This window comes from Helianthus annuus, chromosome 10 (assembly GCF_002127325.2).
Source record: "Helianthus annuus cultivar XRQ/B chromosome 10, HanXRQr2.0-SUNRISE, whole genome shotgun sequence".
In the NCBI taxonomy this organism is placed as follows: Eukaryota; Viridiplantae; Streptophyta; class Magnoliopsida; order Asterales; family Asteraceae; genus Helianthus; species Helianthus annuus.
Genome location: NC_035442.2, coordinates 68,248,458 through 68,268,811, shown reverse-complemented (window position 1 = coordinate 68,268,811; position 20,354 = coordinate 68,248,458). Strand labels below are relative to the sequence as shown.

The 20,354-nt window shown below is 35.5% G+C and overlaps 1 protein-coding gene across 2 annotated transcripts; it reads right to left on the bottom strand.

Annotated features, from left to right (window-relative positions):
* Positions 1–1,162: 1,162 nt before the first annotated feature.
* Positions 1,163–19,187, bottom strand: LOC110885555 (ABC transporter A family member 1). Of its 2 annotated transcripts, none has more exons than XM_022133257.2 (40): positions 18,726–19,187; positions 18,028–18,107; positions 17,552–17,723; positions 17,320–17,402; positions 16,667–16,883; positions 16,393–16,568; positions 16,243–16,303; positions 16,054–16,140; positions 15,726–15,958; positions 15,530–15,644; positions 14,929–15,018; positions 14,559–14,761; positions 14,336–14,448; positions 13,308–13,414; positions 13,156–13,218; positions 12,340–12,426; positions 12,137–12,235; positions 11,884–12,068; positions 11,321–11,375; positions 11,148–11,219; positions 10,346–11,053; positions 9,522–9,700; positions 9,237–9,447; positions 9,079–9,162; positions 8,960–9,001; positions 8,242–8,338; positions 7,997–8,124; positions 7,810–7,914; positions 6,525–6,671; positions 6,201–6,455; positions 5,489–5,624; positions 5,299–5,378; positions 5,116–5,223; positions 4,866–5,016; positions 4,652–4,788; positions 4,004–4,078; positions 3,623–3,923; positions 3,319–3,452; positions 1,568–1,651; positions 1,163–1,482 (listed from the first exon to the last, which is right to left on the bottom strand). In XM_022133257.2, exons 1-39 carry the CDS (start codon positions 18,843–18,845, stop codon positions 1,595–1,597), a joined length of 5,553 nt encoding a protein of 1,850 aa, XP_021988949.1. In that variant the 5' UTR covers positions 18,846–19,187; the 3' UTR covers positions 1,163–1,482; positions 1,568–1,594. The 2 variants fall into 2 exon arrangements, with proteins under 2 accessions (XP_021988949.1, XP_021988948.1); XM_022133256.2 differs by having other exon boundaries at positions 1,568–1,626; positions 18,726–19,186.
* Between the last annotated feature and the right edge of the window lie 1,167 nt (positions 19,188–20,354).

Genomic DNA, 20,354 nt, shown 5'->3' with positions numbered 1-20,354 from the left:
TTAGGACACGTGGATCCATTCAGCGTGCGCCAGCTATCCTCTTGCCTAGAAGCACCAATGGTTATAGGAGACAGAATGGATATTCCTTGTTGTCGACTACAGGCCCATCGGCCCATCTCCTTCACAAACCACATCGGCTATAAATAGTGAACTTCACCTCCAGGTTTAAGGATCGCTCTCTTAATCTCTCGCTTTATACACACATTATTATCTTCAAAGCAGTTACTTATTCTCACCCCGGAGGGTGGTTACAAGGAGAACCCCCTATTTTCCTCCTTGTAACGAGCTTACGGTATGTTACTGTTTTGCAGGATCATCATCATAGCGGCTTAGATGAGACAAAGAAGATTAACCCTTATTTGTCGAGGCACAGACCACAAATTAATCACCAGTTTAGTTTGGTGTTTCTTCAGAACATAATATGTTGGTATCTCATTGAAGATACGTTAAAACATTGTCGTAGATCTATTTTAAAACAATTGTGAGCAAGAAACATGCTTATTTTATTAAAATTTATCAACTAAATTCCTATGTATTTTGAGTTTTTAAGTTTATTTGCTATCAAACGTTAGCTATGCTACACTTCAACACCAGATTCATCGATATCAAAGTTAGGATGAGAACAACCATTGTTCATGTGCATTACAAGGAATCCCTCAACACTACTTCATCTTTGTATGACAATTGTTTATATATAAGTGATCCCAATAATACTTCAGATGATTATTATAGTTATATATATGATTGTGCTAAACTGTTGTGTACGTTGATTTGGACAAAAAACTCAAGTTAAAAATAAATGTTTAGCTTATACAAAAGAATACTCACATTTGGTACTATAAACTTTGATAATCAACTCCCGCCACAACGCGCATGTAACGTCAACTCGTGTAATATACAATCTAAAAAAAGCTGTATGTTTAGTATGTCCAAAATCGACCAAACAAGAAGATAAACGCACATGATAAAATTAAAAGTAAAGATAGCTTAAAAGAATTACATAACCATGTGTCAAAACAACGAATGAATTAGAATATATACACACACATGATGTTACATACCTACCAATCATCTCTTTTTTTAATGTTTAAAGGTCTCAATGGTAACATGTACATGTACCTATTCGTGACAATCATGCCGATTTGTCAAAACACATGGTACATTAATGACAAAAACGATATTCTTGATTTATAATCCGATGCATGATGACTTCACAACAACCCGTCCATGATTTACATACATATTTCGTTTGTGTATTGCTATCCAACTATGCTACGCTATGGTATCGACTAATAACTCGGTATATTGGCTCACAGGCCAAGTTTAGTTTTTGAAAGAAGAAACAAAACATCTGCATGCCCGCTCTTCAACATTGATGGATGGATTTCGGTAATCAAGACTCATGAATTGGCTGCAAAATGACTGAAAATGGTTTCGAGAGTTGACTGGCTGATGCTATACTCTGCTATCCCTAGTTTGTTTCTGCATCGTATTGATTTTGTAATGAGATGACATAAAGAAAATACATATATACCTGATACACACAAGATATATATATAATATTAACCTGTTTCGCTCAATGAGCCCAAAAACATCAGCAAGTGAGAAGTCCTCTCCCCGTGGCAACTGAAAAAATGTGGAGCCAGTGACGCTAGAGTAAAAAGACATATGGAATAATCTTTTAGTTAAGAGTTAAGTGCCATTTACGTCCTTATGGTTTGACCACTTTTGCCATTTCAGTCCAAATTTCAAAATTGTACCATTTTCCTCCCCGACATTCTTGAAACATGCCATTTCAGTCCAAAAAACTAACCCCAGTTAAAAACTTCTGTTTTGATGAAGGGTAAATCCGTCATTTTTCAATTTTCTTTTATTTGTACTTTACTTATTTAACTTATGTATTAAACATATATAAAAAATTATAACCGTCAATCACCCTGCCGGTAAAAATCATATCATTGCCACCTCCAAAACTCCTCCCCATTACATACTAAATTAAATATCATAATTTTGGTGAGACAAATCAAAGACTGAGATTTCATTGACTTGATAATGAAGAGAATGTGATGGCTCCTAACATTTAGGAACCTTTAAAATTGTAGTCATTATTTCATCATACAGATTGCATATTTAAAAATGTAGCTTAACCAGAACGCCTCCCCCCATCGTATTCGCAAACGACGCCGGCACAACCACTACCGGACTCGACAACGCCGCCACCAAAACCCCTCCCACCACTCAATAACACCGACAAGCCACTAGCACTCTCCGGCGCAACGTTACGTCAACGACGACACATGTACCACTCAAAACAGAAACCCCTCTTCCTCTCATGTGAGCGTAAACACTAAGGGTGTCAATAACATTGGCGCCGAAGTAGATTTCGAGAACGTTTGACCGGAGAGAATTAGTGGTTTCACGGGTGATGATAACTGGTGGTTTGGGTTTGTTTTTGGAGCCTGGTGGACGGCTGCCGGTGGTGCCTGCCAGTGAGTCTAGTGGAGGGAGATCTAGGAGACGGTGGAGGTAGGTGGGGGTTGATTGGTGGTGGTCGTCGTAATCCGCCATTGTTAAGTATGAGTTTGGAGGTAGGTGAGGGTTAATTGGTGGTGGATCGGTAATATAGGATCTGAACATGAAGGTGATGAAGTTTGTTGTATTGGATTGTTCTAGAAGTTGGGAGGGATAATGAAGTGGGTTTTAACAGGTTTTAAAAAAATGGAAATTAAAGATAAAATAGAAAATGACAATTTTGCCCTTAATTAAACAGAAGTTTTTAACTAGGGTTTGTTTTTTAGACTGAAATGGCACGTTTCAAGAATGTGGGGGAGGAAACTGGTACAATTTTGAAATTTGGTCTGAAATGGCAAAAGTGGACAAACCACAGGGACGTAAATGGCACTTAACTCTTTAGTTAATGTTAACCCAAAACAGACTTTCAAGAGCTTTCAAGTTGTATGTTGCATACAAGTGTGTATTTTGTTCTAATATGTTTTGATGATTGTATTTCTTGTATGCATAATAAGCTTGGAATAAACATATGCATAGATGGAATAGTGTTTGGTATTCGTACTATAGTAGGCCCATTAAGAATCATGCATTGGGTTTGCTTATTGGGCTATATAGGTTGACTTTGGGTCGGGTTCATATTACCCAACTTGTTAGGCCTTAGTCATTTCCTTTTGGGGTTAAAACAGACTGAATGAACTGTTGATATCTTTTCTCAAACTCATAAATAGAATATTTTTTTTTTTTTGAATGGATAACAGAACGAAATTTGAGACGTAATGTGTATAAATTGATGAACAGAGCAGGTACCTGATATTTAACACTCAGTCCATTGGAACCTTGAGATGTTGCCCCAGGAAATGACGCTAGAACAAATGAATCTATCACCGAGAATTTCTCTTTTGCTAACCACCATTCTGAGAAAATTGGCAGCGGGAGACCACCTGACATGTCAAACAAGAACTAGTCGATATTAAATCCACAAAATATGTATATACACAAACATATCTATATACACACATACATACATACATACATACATACATACATACATACATACATACATACATACATACATACATATACGCACACATGTGCAAAGAGAAAAAAGTACCATCACGGGCCAACTGTTCTGGTAATTGCTCATTAAACACGCCACTAGAGCCAACATTATCCGTAAGTGTTCTTACTCTTTCTTCATTGCCAAGCCAACGTCCAATCAAGATTATCATCTCTCTCGACAAACTAATCTCAGTGGCCGAAGCATCTTCAGATATTACGGAGTCGTTCCCTCTAATACAGACTTCCAAGTCACCAAAAATGCTACTTGGATGCGAAGGGACGTCAAATAGCCTCTCTTGAATCATGTGACACAGTCTTTCCAAATCACCCGAGCATACTTCCGTAGGTTTGACCTAACAATACAAAATACAAAACGGTTAGTTTCTGAAGAAAAAAAAAAGAAATAACAAGAAGATAATCAGAAATATCTTACCTCCAGTTCAAGATGATTTCCGAATCGCGTTTTTAGATGTTGTGGACTGCCGATACACCTTAGCTTTCCTCCAACCTTCAGATAACATGGACCCCATCAGGGATGAGCTTTTTTTCCCAAATACCCGTATCCATATCCATACCGTACCGATTTTAGGTATTTGGTACATGTATCGTACCCAATTTTATTGATTTCGGTATTCGATACTTTCAGCATCGATACGTGTACGGGTACGGGTAAAAAATGGTACTCGTACTTGATTTTATATATCACTTTAAGATTTTTTTATATTATGTTTTATTTCGTATTATGGTACTCGTATCAACTTTACCTATTTAGTACTCGTATATTTTACCTATTCGGTGCCCGTACTGTATTGGTACTCGTACCAATTTCACCTATTTGGTACCCGTACGAGTGCTCAAAAAATTAGAAAAAAAAAAACAAAGTGGTACCAAAGCGGGTACCATATCGAAATACACGTAATCATACCAATATATTCGGTACGGTACAGTTTTGATCAAATTCGGTACCAGTACGGGTACTATACCGATCCCATCCCTCGACCCAATTAATGTTTGGGTAATGGGTACACATGCTTAAAACCATAGATTTACAATTAAAAAAAAAAAAAAAAAAGCTAAATACCATTATCCCAATTCTTGTGCAAAGTGCTTGAGCTTCGTTCATACTGTGAGTTGTTAGAATAACAGCTGTCTTTCCACTTCTAGTTGAGAGACGAGATATAACTTCCCACATAAACCGTTTCGCAATGGGATCCATTCCTAGAAACCATCATACACAAGTCTTGTTAAGCCGTAAATCTTATACTAACAAAAATGATCAAATATATATGTACTACCTGTGGACGGCTCATCCAAGAAAACAATAGGAGGATCTCCGATCATTGCAATTGCAACAGATAACTTGCGTTTGTTCCCACCACTTAGGGTGAACGATTGTTTAGTAGCATGCCTTAACAAGTCAAACTCTAACAACTTATCCATTACAACCTGTCAAATTTGTATCAAAATAATCAGCTAGTGTGACATATACATTTTACTCTCATGAAATGAAGTACAATAGATAGAAAGCGGTAACGTAAGACCTACATTGTCTAGCATGGATTCTGGGACGCCTTTTATTCTTGCATATAGCTCAAGATGTTCTTGAACAGTCAGAAATTCTAGCAGAGCATCAAATTGTGGGCAATACCCGATCTGAAACACAGCCCATTAAGATATGTGTATATATAGATAAATATATAAACTGTATAGAGAATGAAAGTGACATACAAGCTGGCGAGCAGCTTTGGGGTTTAATCGCATATCTTGACCAAAAATGAACGCAGTTCCATCAGTCGGATATACTTCTCCTGCAAATAATTTTGTTAACTTTATAAAAGTGAAGCATTTCAATGAAATAAGTTGACTATAAGTCAAATAGATATATTTGACCAAAATTAATGCCAATATTATCATGTACCTGATAGCATAGACAAAGTAGTGGTCTTTCCCGCTCCATTTGTTCCCAGAAAACCGAAACATTCTCCTTCTTGAACTGAGAAAGTCAACGAATGGACTGCAACTTTCTTACCATGTTTTCTCCCTCCCGGGAATACCTAATATATACAATACAGATCAACATAATGGTTAAAGTTTAAACGGATTGCATTGTTTTTATCATTTCAAGTAGAGTAAAATGCCATTTTCGTCCCTGAGGTATGGCCAGTTTTGCAACTTTCGTCCAAAGGTTTGTTTTTCGAACCTGGATCCAAAAGGTCTGAAATCTTGCCATTTTCATCCGGCTTGTTAACTCCATGCATTTTTCTCTGTTAAATCAGGGCTATTTCAGTCTTTTTTGTTAACTAAAAAGGCAATTCGGTCTTTTTCACTTTATGTACAAGCATTTTAGCATAATGTACAAGTATTCAAAAGACCGAATTGCCCTTTAAGTTGATCAAAAAGACGAAAATACCCCTGACTTAACGGAAAAAAAATGAATGGAGTTAATGAGCTGGATGAAAATGGCGAGATTTCAAACCTTTTGAATCCAGATGCGGAAAAACAACCCTTTGGACAATAATCGCAAAACTGGCCAAACCTCAGGGACGAAAATGGCATTTTACTCTTTCAAGCATAATATCCTTGCATTCCCATTTTGAAGATGAAACGGATAATTTAAAACGTAAAACTACCTTGCGGAGATTACGGAGGTAGATGATGGCTTTATCAATGGAACCAGAAAGAACCCTATTTCTTTCAGTTTGGACATCTATGTCTTCTTCAAGGTCAATAACAGCATTTTTTGTCAGAAGGGGTTCAGAATATGAATCCGAAACAGTTGGACTGGTTCTTCTGAGCCTTTCGAGAAAGTCCCTCATGTCAAATGAACTTAATTTGTGGAGAGGGAAATATTCAAGCCCAAGTGTTATAAGGAAATAAACGATGCCCTGTCACGTAAAAGAAAATATTGCATGTCATTTTGCAATTTATGCTAAACGATTATCACAGAAACACACCTCAGCTGCCAGATAACAAATAGATCCACCAGAGACGTTCCACCCAAAATAACCTGCACTCGATCCGTTTTTCATTCCTTGACGTAACAAAGCTAGCGAAGCTAGCCCATCAGCAAAGCAGAATCCTGGAGATAGTCGGAAGAAATTCTGGTCCAAAACATAGTGTATAATGTAAATTGGTACTATATATAGTCTATATTAACAAACTAATAAGATACCACAAATGATCTATAAAGACAAATTACTATGAAGGGTAGGGATCCTAAGAGAAACACATGCTAATTGAGAAATGTGAGAAGCATTCTGGACCTCACATTTTCTGCAAGAAAAATAAATAAATAAATAAATAAATAATATTTTTAGCGCTAATCGCCCCTTTTTAAGTAGTTTTTTTAATTATACATGTGTGTATAACGTCAATTTTTTAATTGTACACATGAGTATATTGTCAACTTTTAAATTATGCATATGTGTACGTTATCAAACATATATGTACGATACTTATTTTTCAATTTTAAACACGTATTTACACATATGTACACTAGAAAAAGCATGTTGAGAACCATAATCTTCCTTTATATACATATATACACAATCATGCATACACATTTGTACATACATATATGTACATTATTGAACATATATGTATAAAACTTATTTTTCAAATTTAAACACGTATAATATCATAGTTGTTAAAAGCCATCGCCTCTTGCGACTAGGCCCATTTTTCAGGCGAGGCGAGGCAGTTGCGCTTTAAGTCGAGGAAATTGCGCTTTAACTCTCTAGGTGATGGTTCAAGCGCACATTCCGGCAAGATTCCTAGATTCCGGAGAGTTTCCGGCTAAATTCCGACTAGATTCTAGCCAAATTTCTACTTTTAATCAAGGAAAACTAATTTTCTACACTAATACACTAATATTTTGGTACTAATTAGATGATATAAAGTGTTACATAATAGACTTCGTTTATTTTATTTGAAGAATAGTATTCCTTTTCTAATACATAATATATTTATAAAAAAATTTCATTATGCGCTTTATTTTTCTCAGGCCCTCGCTTTTTTTGCGCTTTGCGCCTAGGCCCCAGGCGAGGCCTATGCGCCTTGAGTGCGCCTAGTGCCTTTAATAACTATGTATAATATTACCCATGTGTATAATTCAAAAAAAAAAAAGCTAACACAAAAAGGGGCTATTTCGCGAAAAATGTGTGGTCCAGAATGCTTCTCACGTTTCTCAACTACCCTAGTGCTTCTCACATGATCTTAACCCTTGCTATGAATTCTAACCTTGAGAAGAGAATTCATGTCTTGAGTTGCCGGTATGAATCCCATGATGAACGATATTACCATAAGAACGATCCCTGTGAAAAAGTGGACCAAGAGTACTACATTCTGAAAATATAATAAAAACAATCAGCGTACTAAAAACGTATAACGTTTTGGTTTCATGATGTCATGCTAAGATTAGAAATACCTGTGCCATACTGTGTTCTGAAAAGAAAAAGGTTAGGCAATATGTTGAAGATGCAATTGCAAAACCGTATTCCAACAGAATGAGGATTGTAGGCAATACAGCACCGCTTCCGATAAACTGTTCTAAGCCTACAAATATGAGAACAATGTTGAGATATCATTATATCAAAGATATTACTAATGTAAATACATTATATGTATAGTATACGTTAAAAAGTGTATTTCAGATGGGAGTTGGAGACATACCAAATATGTAAAAGAGAAGCATAGCAAAAGTTGAAGGGACTAAAGAGCTTATGAAGTCCCATATATATGTCGATACCCAATATGACAATACAGATACCTGAGTTTCGGCAATGGTAACCCAATTAAAGACTAAATTGAAGCACTTAATCCTATAGTTAAGGCTGCAAACGAACTGAACGTTCAACGAACAGTTCTTGAACCGTTCAGCGAGAAGTTCGTTTGTGTTCGTTCGTTTAACAAATGAACGAACATGAACAAAGGCGGCGTTCGTTCATTTATGTTCATGAACATTTGGTAATGTGCCTGTGTTTGTGTTCGATAGGTCATTAGTGCTTTTAATTTTTATACTTTATTTAAATACTTCAAAATTCCAACAAATAAAATATTTAATATGTATCAGTGTATTATATACCATGCACACGAACGCTTGTGTGTGTTCATTTGTTTTTATTTGTGTTCATTTGTTTTCATGAACGTTCGTTTGCATTCATTACCTAAAATTAACAAACGAACAAAAAAACGCACACGCTCATTTCCTTAACGAACGCACATGAACAAAAAATCTCGTTTGGTAAGTGTTCATGAATACATATATTTCCTTAACAAACGAACACGAACAAGGTCTTTTCCGTGTTCCTTCGGTTCGTTTGCAGCCCTACAGTTACTCCCTATACAAGTTCTGCATAACAAAAGAAAAGAGTTAAGAAAACAAACATACCCCACTAATAAACTGTTGATGTTTAGCTTTTACTTCACGCTCCTACATAAGACATGTACCATATTATAACCAAAAAAAATTGTGTTACAAATAAATCACCAGTAAGTCATTTGACATACCTTCACAATAGCAACGGCAAATGAAGCAGGAATGAAGGAAAATGCAATACTCACAACAATGGCTGCAGAGAATGCATCCAGGTCCTACAAGAATCATAAGATTTAAAATTTAAATACACGTCGAAAAAGAATACTCTATTAAAAATCGAGATCCATACTTGACGTTGCAAGCGTTGACTTTCTGTCATTGGTAATGGATGATTACGTGTTTGTATGGTCATGTTCTCATTAAGTGTAGCAAGCCTAAGAATTGCAGCGTTCATTAAGTTGATAAAAGTCGGTGCAGCATGCTGACAAGTGCTATTGTGTAGAACAGTGTACCCTATACTACCGTCATCATTATGTGGGTCCATTACGATGGCCCCGTATCTGCGTCAAGATGAACGTAAAATTGATAAGTGATGAAATTTTAGTAATAACGAACTTAAGGTAGCATAGCACACCTGGACTCGTAAGATTCGTTGAAGCTGGACATCAGGTATTCACTCATGGAAAGCAAAAGTGGGCCCAAAGTGGGCCCGGCTGCCTCAATAGCATCTTCTAATGCCTTATTAGGATCGGGAAACCTGTACGTGCTCTCTTTGAACTTTTGGATCCAACCCCCTTCTATATAATGTGAAACCTGTTTACCAATAGCACACGACTTAAGCATCATCGCATAACACAACAAAAAATGGAAAAAATGTAGGGCTGCAAACGAACCGAACGTTCAGCGTGAACTGTTCGGCGGGAAGTTCGTTTGTTTAATAAATGAACAAACACGAACAAGTTTTGTTCGTTTAGTTAAATGAACGAACATGAACAGAGGCCGTGTTCGTTCATTTATGTTCGTGAACATTTGGTAATGTGTTTGTGTATGTTCGTTTGTGTTTGATAGTTCATTAGTGTTTTTAATTATTATATTTTTCTTAAATACTTCAAAATTCCAACAAATAAAATATGTAATAAGTATCAATGTATGGTAAATGGTGTTCATGAACACTTGTTTGTGTTCGTTTGTTTTCATTTGTGTTAATGAACATTAGCTTGTGTGCGGTTTGTGTTCATGCACGCTCGTTTGCGTTCGTTACCTAAAATTAACAAACGAACATAAACGAACACAAACACGTTCATTTCCTTAATGAACGAAAACGAACATAAAATCTCGTTCGGTAAGTGTTCATGAACACATATATTTTCTTACCTAAGGAACACGAACAATGTCTTATTCGTGTTCGTTCAGTTCGTTTGCAGCCCTAAAAAATGGAAAGAAAAAAAAAAGAGACACCTCTTTTGCAATAGGTAACGATAGATCAAAAGGAATGGGACCACCACCACCTTCACCACTAAGTAACGGATTAAAGTTGGAAGTTGTAAACATTATGGATGGTTGATCAGGATGCGGCTTTAACTCAAGCAACAGAAGACCAATAAACAAAAAAATAGCGGGAATTAATAACTGAAAAACGATCGTCTTCCGGTCTCTTCGAGCGGATATCCATCTCTTTATGAGCAATGCTTTTGAATGTTTCCAGAATGTCGATCGTGTAACGAAGGACGGGCAACAGCTGTGCACGCTTACAAAATTTAGAAAACTCAACGCTGCTGTAATAAAAAGAGTACAAGCTCTGCCAACTGCCGAAAGCATTATCCCAATAACAGTGATATAACTTCCAAAGATTTTGGAACGTGATGTTTTATCTTCAACATAATCGTCACATGTTTGAGATGGAGTAGAGTCAGGTAGAATAATATTATCTTTTTCTTCCGTACATTCCTCGTCGATAATGTCGGATCCTGCAACTCGTAAGAAAACCTCCTCTAGGGTTGTCACGGATATGCCGTAACTCTCGATACCAAAATCTGTGGGTCCTTCATGCTCCAAACTTGTTAAACTAGGATCTGACTTTGATATGCAGCTTTCGATTTCCCGAAACATGCACTCGAAGGAAGCAGAGGATACTAGAGGAAGCTTGAAAGAAATTTCAGTGCCAACCTGTAGAATCAGATCGAAGGAAGATTAAAACATTTTCTAAGTAATCATGAAGTATCATACTGTAATATTTAAGCAAGCAGAATTTGAGAAATACTTCGCTCACGCATGTTGCGGATGGAATATGTTTGTAGACAATGTCGGCCGCCGCAGAGGCCCCGGGGTTAGTCTGAAAATTAGAGACACAAAGTTCATAGAAATAAAGGTGAGAATGATATAATAAAAATATTTCACTTCGTAAAGTTGAGTTAAGGAGCAAAGAAGGCATACCTTCACCAAAGTAAGAGTATAGCCAACCCCATATTGGTGCTTCAAGTAGAGAGAACTGCTCAAAAAAAACTTCTCAATGTAAATTATGTAGAATAAAACTAAGAGTAAAATGACATTTTCATCCTTGAGATTTGGCCAGTTTTGCGACTTTCGTCCAAAGTTTTGTTTTTCTGCATCTGATCCAAAAGGTTTGAAATCTTGCCATTTTCATCCAGCTCCTTAACTCCATCCATTTTTCTCCGTTAAGTTAGGGGTATTTTCATCATTTTTGTTAAATTAAAAGGCAATTCTGCCTTTGCACTTTATGTAAAAAGACCGAATACCGCAGAGAAAGACCGAATTGCCCTTTAAGATAACAAAAAAGATGGAAATATCCTTGACTTAACGAAGAAAAATGGATGGAGTTAACGAACCGGATGAAAACGCAAAAAATCAAACCTTTTGGATCCAGCTGCAAAAAAATCAAACCTTTGGACGAACGTTGCAAAACTGGCCAAACCTCAGAGACGAAAATGGCATTTTACTCTAAAACTAAAAAGGAAACATGTAGAAGTGGCAGAAACCTTCCACAGCATTTCAAAGAACCATTAGCCATAATTGCTATCCGGTCTCCAAGGACATCTGCTTCATCCATCGAGTGTGTTGTTAATAATATTATTCTGCCTTTTTTTATTCTTTTAATAAGCTGCCATGTCAACCTCATTGAATACGGATCCATTCCACTAGTCGGTTCATCAAGAATAACAACCTATAAAAAAAAAGAACAAATAACCAATTTACAAAAATACTACACTTCAATTTGATTTTACATCTTACCTTACTGTCTCCAATCAATGCTATGCCAAGAGACAGCTTCCTTTTCATGCCTCCGGAAAGAGCACTGACAACGGTATTAAGTTTATCCGCCAATCCCACCTAATCGACAAACAAGATTTCAAAATAACAAAAACAGATCATGACGAAGAATACACTGCAGACTTAAACGGAAAAAACTATCTTAGTGTGGTTAAGGGACTAACTTCATCGACCATTTCAGTTACACTGCTGTCCAAAGATTCTTTGTTCACTCCCTTTATATCCGCAAAAATTTCCAAATGTTCCTTCACCTGAGTATTAATAGTTCAAAGTCAAGTCATCGTCCATAAGGATATCGAAAAAATCAAAATGTGGCTTCAACATCTTTAGATAATATTAAAAAAATATATATATCGCCCATAAGAATATTATGATCAAGATATAACTTTAACGATCACAAGTAACTAGCTGTCCTTAAAATAGGAATGATAATAATGAGATGAAAACTTATAGAGTTAATTGTCATTTTCGTCCCTGTGGTTTGTCCAATTATGCCAGTCCAGGCCAAATTTCAAATTTGTACCATTTTCGTCCCTGACATTCTTGAAACATGCCAGTTCCGTCCAAAAAACTAACGTCTATTAAAACCTGCTGTTAAATGAAGGGTAAAACTGTCATTTTCCATTTTTTCTTTTATTTCCCTTTTTTAAAACCCTATTAAAAGAGGATTAAAAACGGTGGGATATTAATAGAGTTTAAGAAAAATGACGTTTTTACCCTTCATTAAACGGCAGGTTTTAACAGACGTTAAGTTTTTAGACGGAACTGGCATGTTTCAAGAATGTCAGGGACGGAAATGTTACAAATCTGAAATTTGGCCTGGACCGGCATAATTGAACAAACCACACGGACGAAAATCACAGTTAACTCAAACTTAAACATCCATACAAAAACTTTCCCTGCATGATTAGCTAACGTCAATCAAATAATAATCTCAACCAAAAGAAATTCTCAAGAACCAACATAAGGTACTTAGTTACCGTTAACTCTGGGAAAAGGATGTCATACTGGGGGCAAACACCTAAATTCTTCCTTATGTCATCCTGCAGAAAACAGATAATAGTTACCACCATGCTTTGAATTTAGGATAACATTCAATAAAACCGACTTATATATAATTAAAGACTACTACCATATCTGTTAAAATGCTTTTTCCAAAAACCAAGGCATCCCCAGAAGTAGGAGCAAGAAGGCCAACAAGCATGGAAATTGTTGTGCTCTTGCCAGCACCATTATGTCCTGCAATATCAATTTGTTAAATAAACCATAGATTACAACATGTATAGAAAGAGACCAATATAACGTGCGTAATTAGGGTTTAACCCAACCCGTGCGTAATTATGCAAATAAGGTGCGTAATTATGCATTATAACATGCGTAATTATGCAATGGCGTGCGCAATTATGAAAAGTTAAATACTATTGTGCCACCGCATTCAATTGAAGGCCTAGATTAGATCAGATGTGCGGTTGAGATGCTCGCGTACGCATCGCACGATAAGGTGGTCTTGTATTTTAAACTCTCTCTCTCTCTCTCTCTCTCTATATATATATATATATATAGGGAGAAGATCATGAGAAAACTACTTAAATGTGAGAAAACTAAAAATAACTCCCCAAAAAAGCTTAAAAACACAGTTTTTTTAACATTTTTTGGCTGTAAGTCTAGCATTTTTAAGATTAAAAAAAATAAAAAATAAAAAAATTAGTATTACACATTTGCAACATATGTTATGTTGCACATGCAATTTAGCCTTGGCGTTTAGGTTTTCAGTTTAGTTTAGCTTTTAGAGTTAGGTTTTTAGGGGGTTTAGGTTTAGTTTTTAGGTGTGGGTGAGGGTTTAGGTTTTTTCGTAGTGTTACACATGTGTAATACTATTTTTTTTCCTCTTTGTATTTCTAAAATGTAGATTTTTCAGCCAAAAAATGTTAGGAAAAAGAAAAAAACTGGTGTGTTTTTTAAGCTTTTTTTGGGAGTTTTTTATAGTTATCTCATGATCCATCCCCCTATGTATATATATATATATATATAAGTTACAGCGCAAAGCCTTATATAGCAGAACAAATTGAGTAAATCTAAATATGGATATCTTATCCAGGCATATATTATGTGTATTGCTCTACAAATTCATGGCCGTACATGTAAAATAGATTCAGTTACCTAAAAGCGCAAGTATTTGGTTTTCATATAATGTAAGCTGTAAAGAATCAACCGCACAACAATTCCCCTTGCTACCACTATACACCTTGTGCAGGTTCCTAATTTGGATGCATCTGTAGCAAAAAAAAAAAAAAAAAAAAAAACGTGTAATAAAATTACTCCTACAAATAACATGAATATAAGATAATTATGTTATATATGCAACTATATCTAAAATGTCCACCTGCCATCCAACTCTTGCTGCTTCATATCTAAGCTTATTGCTTCCATTGTTGACTGAGAAGATGTGCTCTTTTCTTTGGAATGATTGTCACTGTTAACTTCTGAACGGGAAGCAGAGAGTTTAAATATATTTATCTTACTCCAAAAGCCTTTCGGGATGATGTAGTTCCATGGGTACACCACCCCGCTCTCCTTGTGGAGAATCTGATTAAGTAAATGTTACAAAATTAGCCCTTGATCAGATATAGTATGTTCAGAAATGACGCCTTAGTTCTTCAATGAACTGATGGACCGTATAACGTTATAATAACGAAAAAAAAGTCATTGGGACCTGCAAATTGATTATAAAGGTGACATAACAGAAAATGTACCTTGTCTAGATACAGGCCAATTGCAAAATACAACAAAGAGTCAAGAACCATCATAGCTAGACATATTAAAAAGCACACTCCAGAAGATGCCTACATGGTAGTAAATTAAAATGAGTTAAATAAAACAAAAGAGTAAAATGCCTTTTTCATCCCTGAAGTTAGACTACTTTTTGCGAGTTTCGTCCAAAGGTTTGTTTTTCCGCATCTGGATCCACAAGTTTTGAAATCTTGCCATTTTCATCCGACTCGTTAACTCATCCATTTTTTTAACGTTAAGTCAGGGGTATTTTTGTCTTTTTAGACATTTTAGTGATGATTAAAGGGTTTGGGTGGGAGAAAGTCAACAGAGGTGTATCTTTATTTCTTATAGTGTTTTTTTATTTAACAAAAAATGTCTAAAAAGACAGAAATGCCCCTCATTTAACGGAGAAAAATGAATGGAGTTAACAAGTCGGATGAAAATGAAAAGATTTCAAACCTTTCGGATCCATATACGAAAAAACAAACCTTTGGACGAAAGTCGCAAAAGTGGCCAAACCTCAGGGACGAAAAATGGCATTTTACTCAAAACATAATGAGATGTAAAATAAATGGCACCTACTCGCCAAATGTTGCTCCAACGGAGTCCAACATGTGCACGCTCATAATCAGCAAAATTGACTGATCCTAAAGCAAATGCTGTAGGCGAAAGCAAAGAAGCCAATATCTTTAAAACCCTAAAAGTAAACAAATGCCCATTATCATCATAAAACATAACTGCATCATTCATTGATTAATGTTATATATCAGTAACTTACATAGAAACAGCTTCGTCATTGACCGTATAATAAGGAAAAAAGGCTCCAAGAAAAGCAAGAGTTCCAACTGCCACAGCCGATTTTGCTCGTGTGAAGAAAGTAGAGATCAAGAACGATAGCATTATGGCACTGAGCCCAAACAGAAAGAAATACACGAACACCAATGTTTTATCACTGTACTGAAACAGTGTGCCCATCGTGCACACAGTGATGATTGCTGCTGTAATCGCAAACTGTAAAAAAAATCATTAGAAACAGAAAATATCATAATAATTTCCTAAAATTACCAATTAAAAGAACAGTAACCCGTTCTTAAAGACTAAATCACCTGTATAGCGTAAGTAATAAACCAAGAAAGATGAAATATCTCATCCTTCAGTCCCATCATATAGAGGCCTTCTTTAATTTTCTGCTCCTGAAACATTTTGAAGCAACAAGCTAATTCGTAAGCTAACAATACATATATACATATATTATAAAGTTGAATTAAGATAAAACCATAATAAGTAAATCAAACCTTCTCAAAAACCGAATAGCTGATTAGGCGGGAGATTGGAAAAAGAAACCCTAATAAGTACCTGGCATTACCAACAAGGTCAAATATGAAATTATAATTCTAGTCAAACAAGACGCTAACAGAAACAAACATAAGAAGTTAGATACATACAGGACTCCCATGACATCCTTGATAATGGACTGAAACTCATCATCTGTATATTCACGAGTCGGAAACGGGGCTAGCCTTATGGTTGACGGTGTGAATTGACTCCATGGAATCTTAAGTGAGTTAGGCACATTTTGTTGTGCATAAAAAATTATAAATGAATCCATGACTTGCTGGAGCTGAAAGAAAAGAGGAAAATAATTATTAATTTCATCATTCATGAAGCAACGCCCAAAATTTAAAAAATAAAAAATATGTATTAAAAAGTGAAACGTACAGTTAGAAAACCGCTGTAGCCATACTGCAGAATTGGTATCTGATTGAGGCCTAATTCCAAGTCATTGACATAAGGACCATTTATATCCATTATGCTTTTAACATCTGGAAAGCCAGAAAAAGCCCATGTGTGATTGAGCCGAATGCTATAGTCATATAAATAAGGACCTTGACCATGAAACACTATCGCTCCTTTGATTTTTGGGTTCGAACAGTTCCTATACCAAGAGTAAACAAGGCTCTTCAGTCATCAAGAAACCACAAACAAACGGGTTGAACAGACCCTTTTACTCAATTCAAAAGCAATTTTACATAGAGATGAAGAAATTTACAAAGACAATCATATACAAGAAAAGAACAAATGAAGCACAAAATTTGCAGTAATAGCACTGCAGATGCGGTTAATGGTCTGTCACCACTAGGTATCTTGTTAATATTTGGTATCTCAAAAATCATTTTTCCTAAAGTTTTACAGCATGGTTTAATAGCTTTAACCTTTAGGCTTCTGTCAGTTATTTTTCCCCAGCCCTAATGATCTTAAACGAGTCTAAAGTTAAGAGTAATACAAGTACCGTTGTATCATTTCCCATACCATTAAAATTGTTTTTTCTTATTTCATATTTAGCATAAAGAGAGAGGAAGAATATTACTCACTTTACTTCATCGCAAGCAGCATAGACATCTGATTTTAAATAGGTTTCAAGCTCTAATTCATCTTTGTATACTTTTGTAACCAGCTGCAATTACCAACAAATAAACTAAGTTTAAAAACCACCACAATGCAAATAAATATTAAGTAATTTAAAGAACAAAAGAAAAACTAAATGATGAGCTAGAACAAAGGTAAATCCCAATATATAATAACGAAATTATCAGTTCAGCGTACCTTCAGTAAGGGAAATTTATATGACAGTATATCAATCATCATCCTTGTATCACTTGTGTTAGGTGCAAAAGCCAGGTACTCGTTATCGGCAAACAATGATTCCAGGACTTGTTCAAAAGTTGGGGATATATTGCTCATCCCGACTTCCACAAATGTATCTTTCTGAATGTATCTAAATAGATTTGCAAAATAACCACACATCAGAGACAAGCACAAGCTACCTCCATACACAATATGTGATACAATATTCGGGACCAGACTGATATAATCAGAAACAGTCTGGGGAAAAGGCCATGACAGTTAACATAACTAAAAATTACGAAGTCTCTGCCTTGTGGTTCTTCGTGATCAGTTCGTAAGGGGCGTCATTTTTAACCATACTTAGAAGTGTATAAAATTACGTATATGTTCTAAAATGAAAGAGAAATAGACTATCAAAACCATGTAAATAAAGCACGAAAACGGTTAACACGTACGACTGTGCAGGATGGATCTTTGTATCAACTTGTGTCCGTATGGCCATTAACATCAGCATCACCACCAAAGGAAGCAAAATCTGGCCATACATATTAGAAAAAAAAAACGTCATCTTGCAGTTCTAAGTTCTGCATATTGCATAGATAAATTCTCACCCGGACTACATACAGCCGTAAATAAAAAGCACTACAATCATCCATTCAGTTCTCAGCTTCCTTTCTTTTATTCATCAATAGTAAAATTATCATGACTTCCCTAATTATTCATCAAAAAGTTCACTATCCTTTCTTTTAATTGCTTTAAGACACTTTTATGTTCCAAAAAATCAGTAATTTTATAATAATTAATTTTTTTAAATGTATCTTAAGTCTTAACTGCAAACCATATCTACACTTACCAAAGAAAATCTGGTTGTCATTCTGCCAAAGATAGGTAATTACATAAAAATCAGTAATCTAACAACCAAATTCATCTTATATATTTTCATTTTTTCCAAAATTCTCTAGTCATGAAAAAAACATGCTGCAACAACTAACATATTCCTCTTGTATATAAGCATTAATACTCGCACAATATAAAACTGACAGGAACTAAACGCATAACATGATGATCAATTCCAAACAACTCAAATCAAAGACTAAATTACTGAAATTGAAGCAATTGAATCTGCAAATTGAAGGATGATCGATGGAATAACCTCAGCGAGAGTGATGTAGGGATGACGAATTTTGAGAAGCCAGTTTTTTCGAAGCATGGCCTTGAGTTGTCTCCATGAGCTGCTACTAGACATGTTCTTGTTCTTGATTCGGTCCTCCATTAGAACCCTAAACCCTAATTTCTAACAGAAATTAGGATTATCGGGGAAGTGTGTGAGAGAGAGAGAGAGAAGATGAAGGAAGACGTTTGGAAGTTGGTGTTGACGGAGGAGTAGCGTCTCCACATACACCCCCCTCCATCGTCACGACGTTCCGTCAAAGTTATTCTTCTTTCCCTCTTTTTTACTTTTCTTTTTTATTACACGTGTACGTTTGTAAAGTGACACACCAGATTTTATACGGATAGGGTTACGACCCATGTATTATTTATATGGGTTTGATGATTGTAAATAAGTTTTTAACAAACTTTGAAAAACTTATTTATGGAGATGCCACAATGAAATGACTATAATATTTTATATGCAATGCATACTATTCTATATGCAATGCATGTTTCTGGGAAATAATCATCTTCTTTCATATGCTTCAAAACATATATAGAGTTGCTAAAATTATTGGTTAGTGATCCATGAAATAAACTTAAGCTCCATATATAGTGACTCGGCATCAATATCTGAGTTCTCTTCAAACTTGAGTGCATCTTCAAGACGATAACAAGACGACTTAAGATCTTCATCTTTAATATTCCTCAACTTTTGTGGAAACAAAAAAACCAAATAACCCATCATACCATTTGAGTTGGTCAAATCGTTTCTCTAAAGAAGCTATAGCTTGATCAACAATATATAAGAAATAATTTACTCTGAAATTCTCTTCAACTGTAAATGCAACTTCTTCGCTACTTGAATTCTCATCTTTTCTTTTTTTTTTTTTCCTTTTAATTATACGCTTTTGTATAAATATATCGGATCAATATCCATTTCACTTGCAATCTCTCTAGCTTCATCAATCTCTTTTTAAAAACCTTTTTCTCTATACTCCTTAAGTGCTTAATCAAATTGTTTATTTCTTGAATAACAATTTCAAGATGAATATCCTTTGCTTGTAATTTTTCGCTCACAAGATTTACCTGATTTAACATTTCATACCATATGACAATTGATACCAAAAAATCAAAGTCACTAAGTTCTCTTTCCGCTAAAGATGTTGCTTCATCTGCAATTACAGCATCGTTATCTATTTCTCAAACTTGAAGCAAAGCTTCCCGTAAATCGGCAAGTTGCAATTTGATAGCCTTAACACTCTCAAAATGACTTTCCCAACGAGTCTGAGACAAAGGCTTAATACTCCAACCTTTCACATTATCTTTCAAAATTTGCCAACGATTAATAGAATTTCCAAAAATAGTATAAATACGTTGGATGTGTCCAAAAAAGCTATTTCCTTTAACACAACTATTAGCCATATCACATAATATAAGGTTAAGTGAATGGCTACCACAAGGAGTGTAAAATGCTCTAGGATTTTCTTTCAAAAATCTAGTTTGGACTCTTTGGCGTGACCCTTTCATGTTTGCCCCATTGTTATACCCTTGGCCACGCATGTCACCAATTTCAAGACCAAGAGATTTAACTTCGATCAAGTAACATCTGATAGCCCTTTCCCAGTGG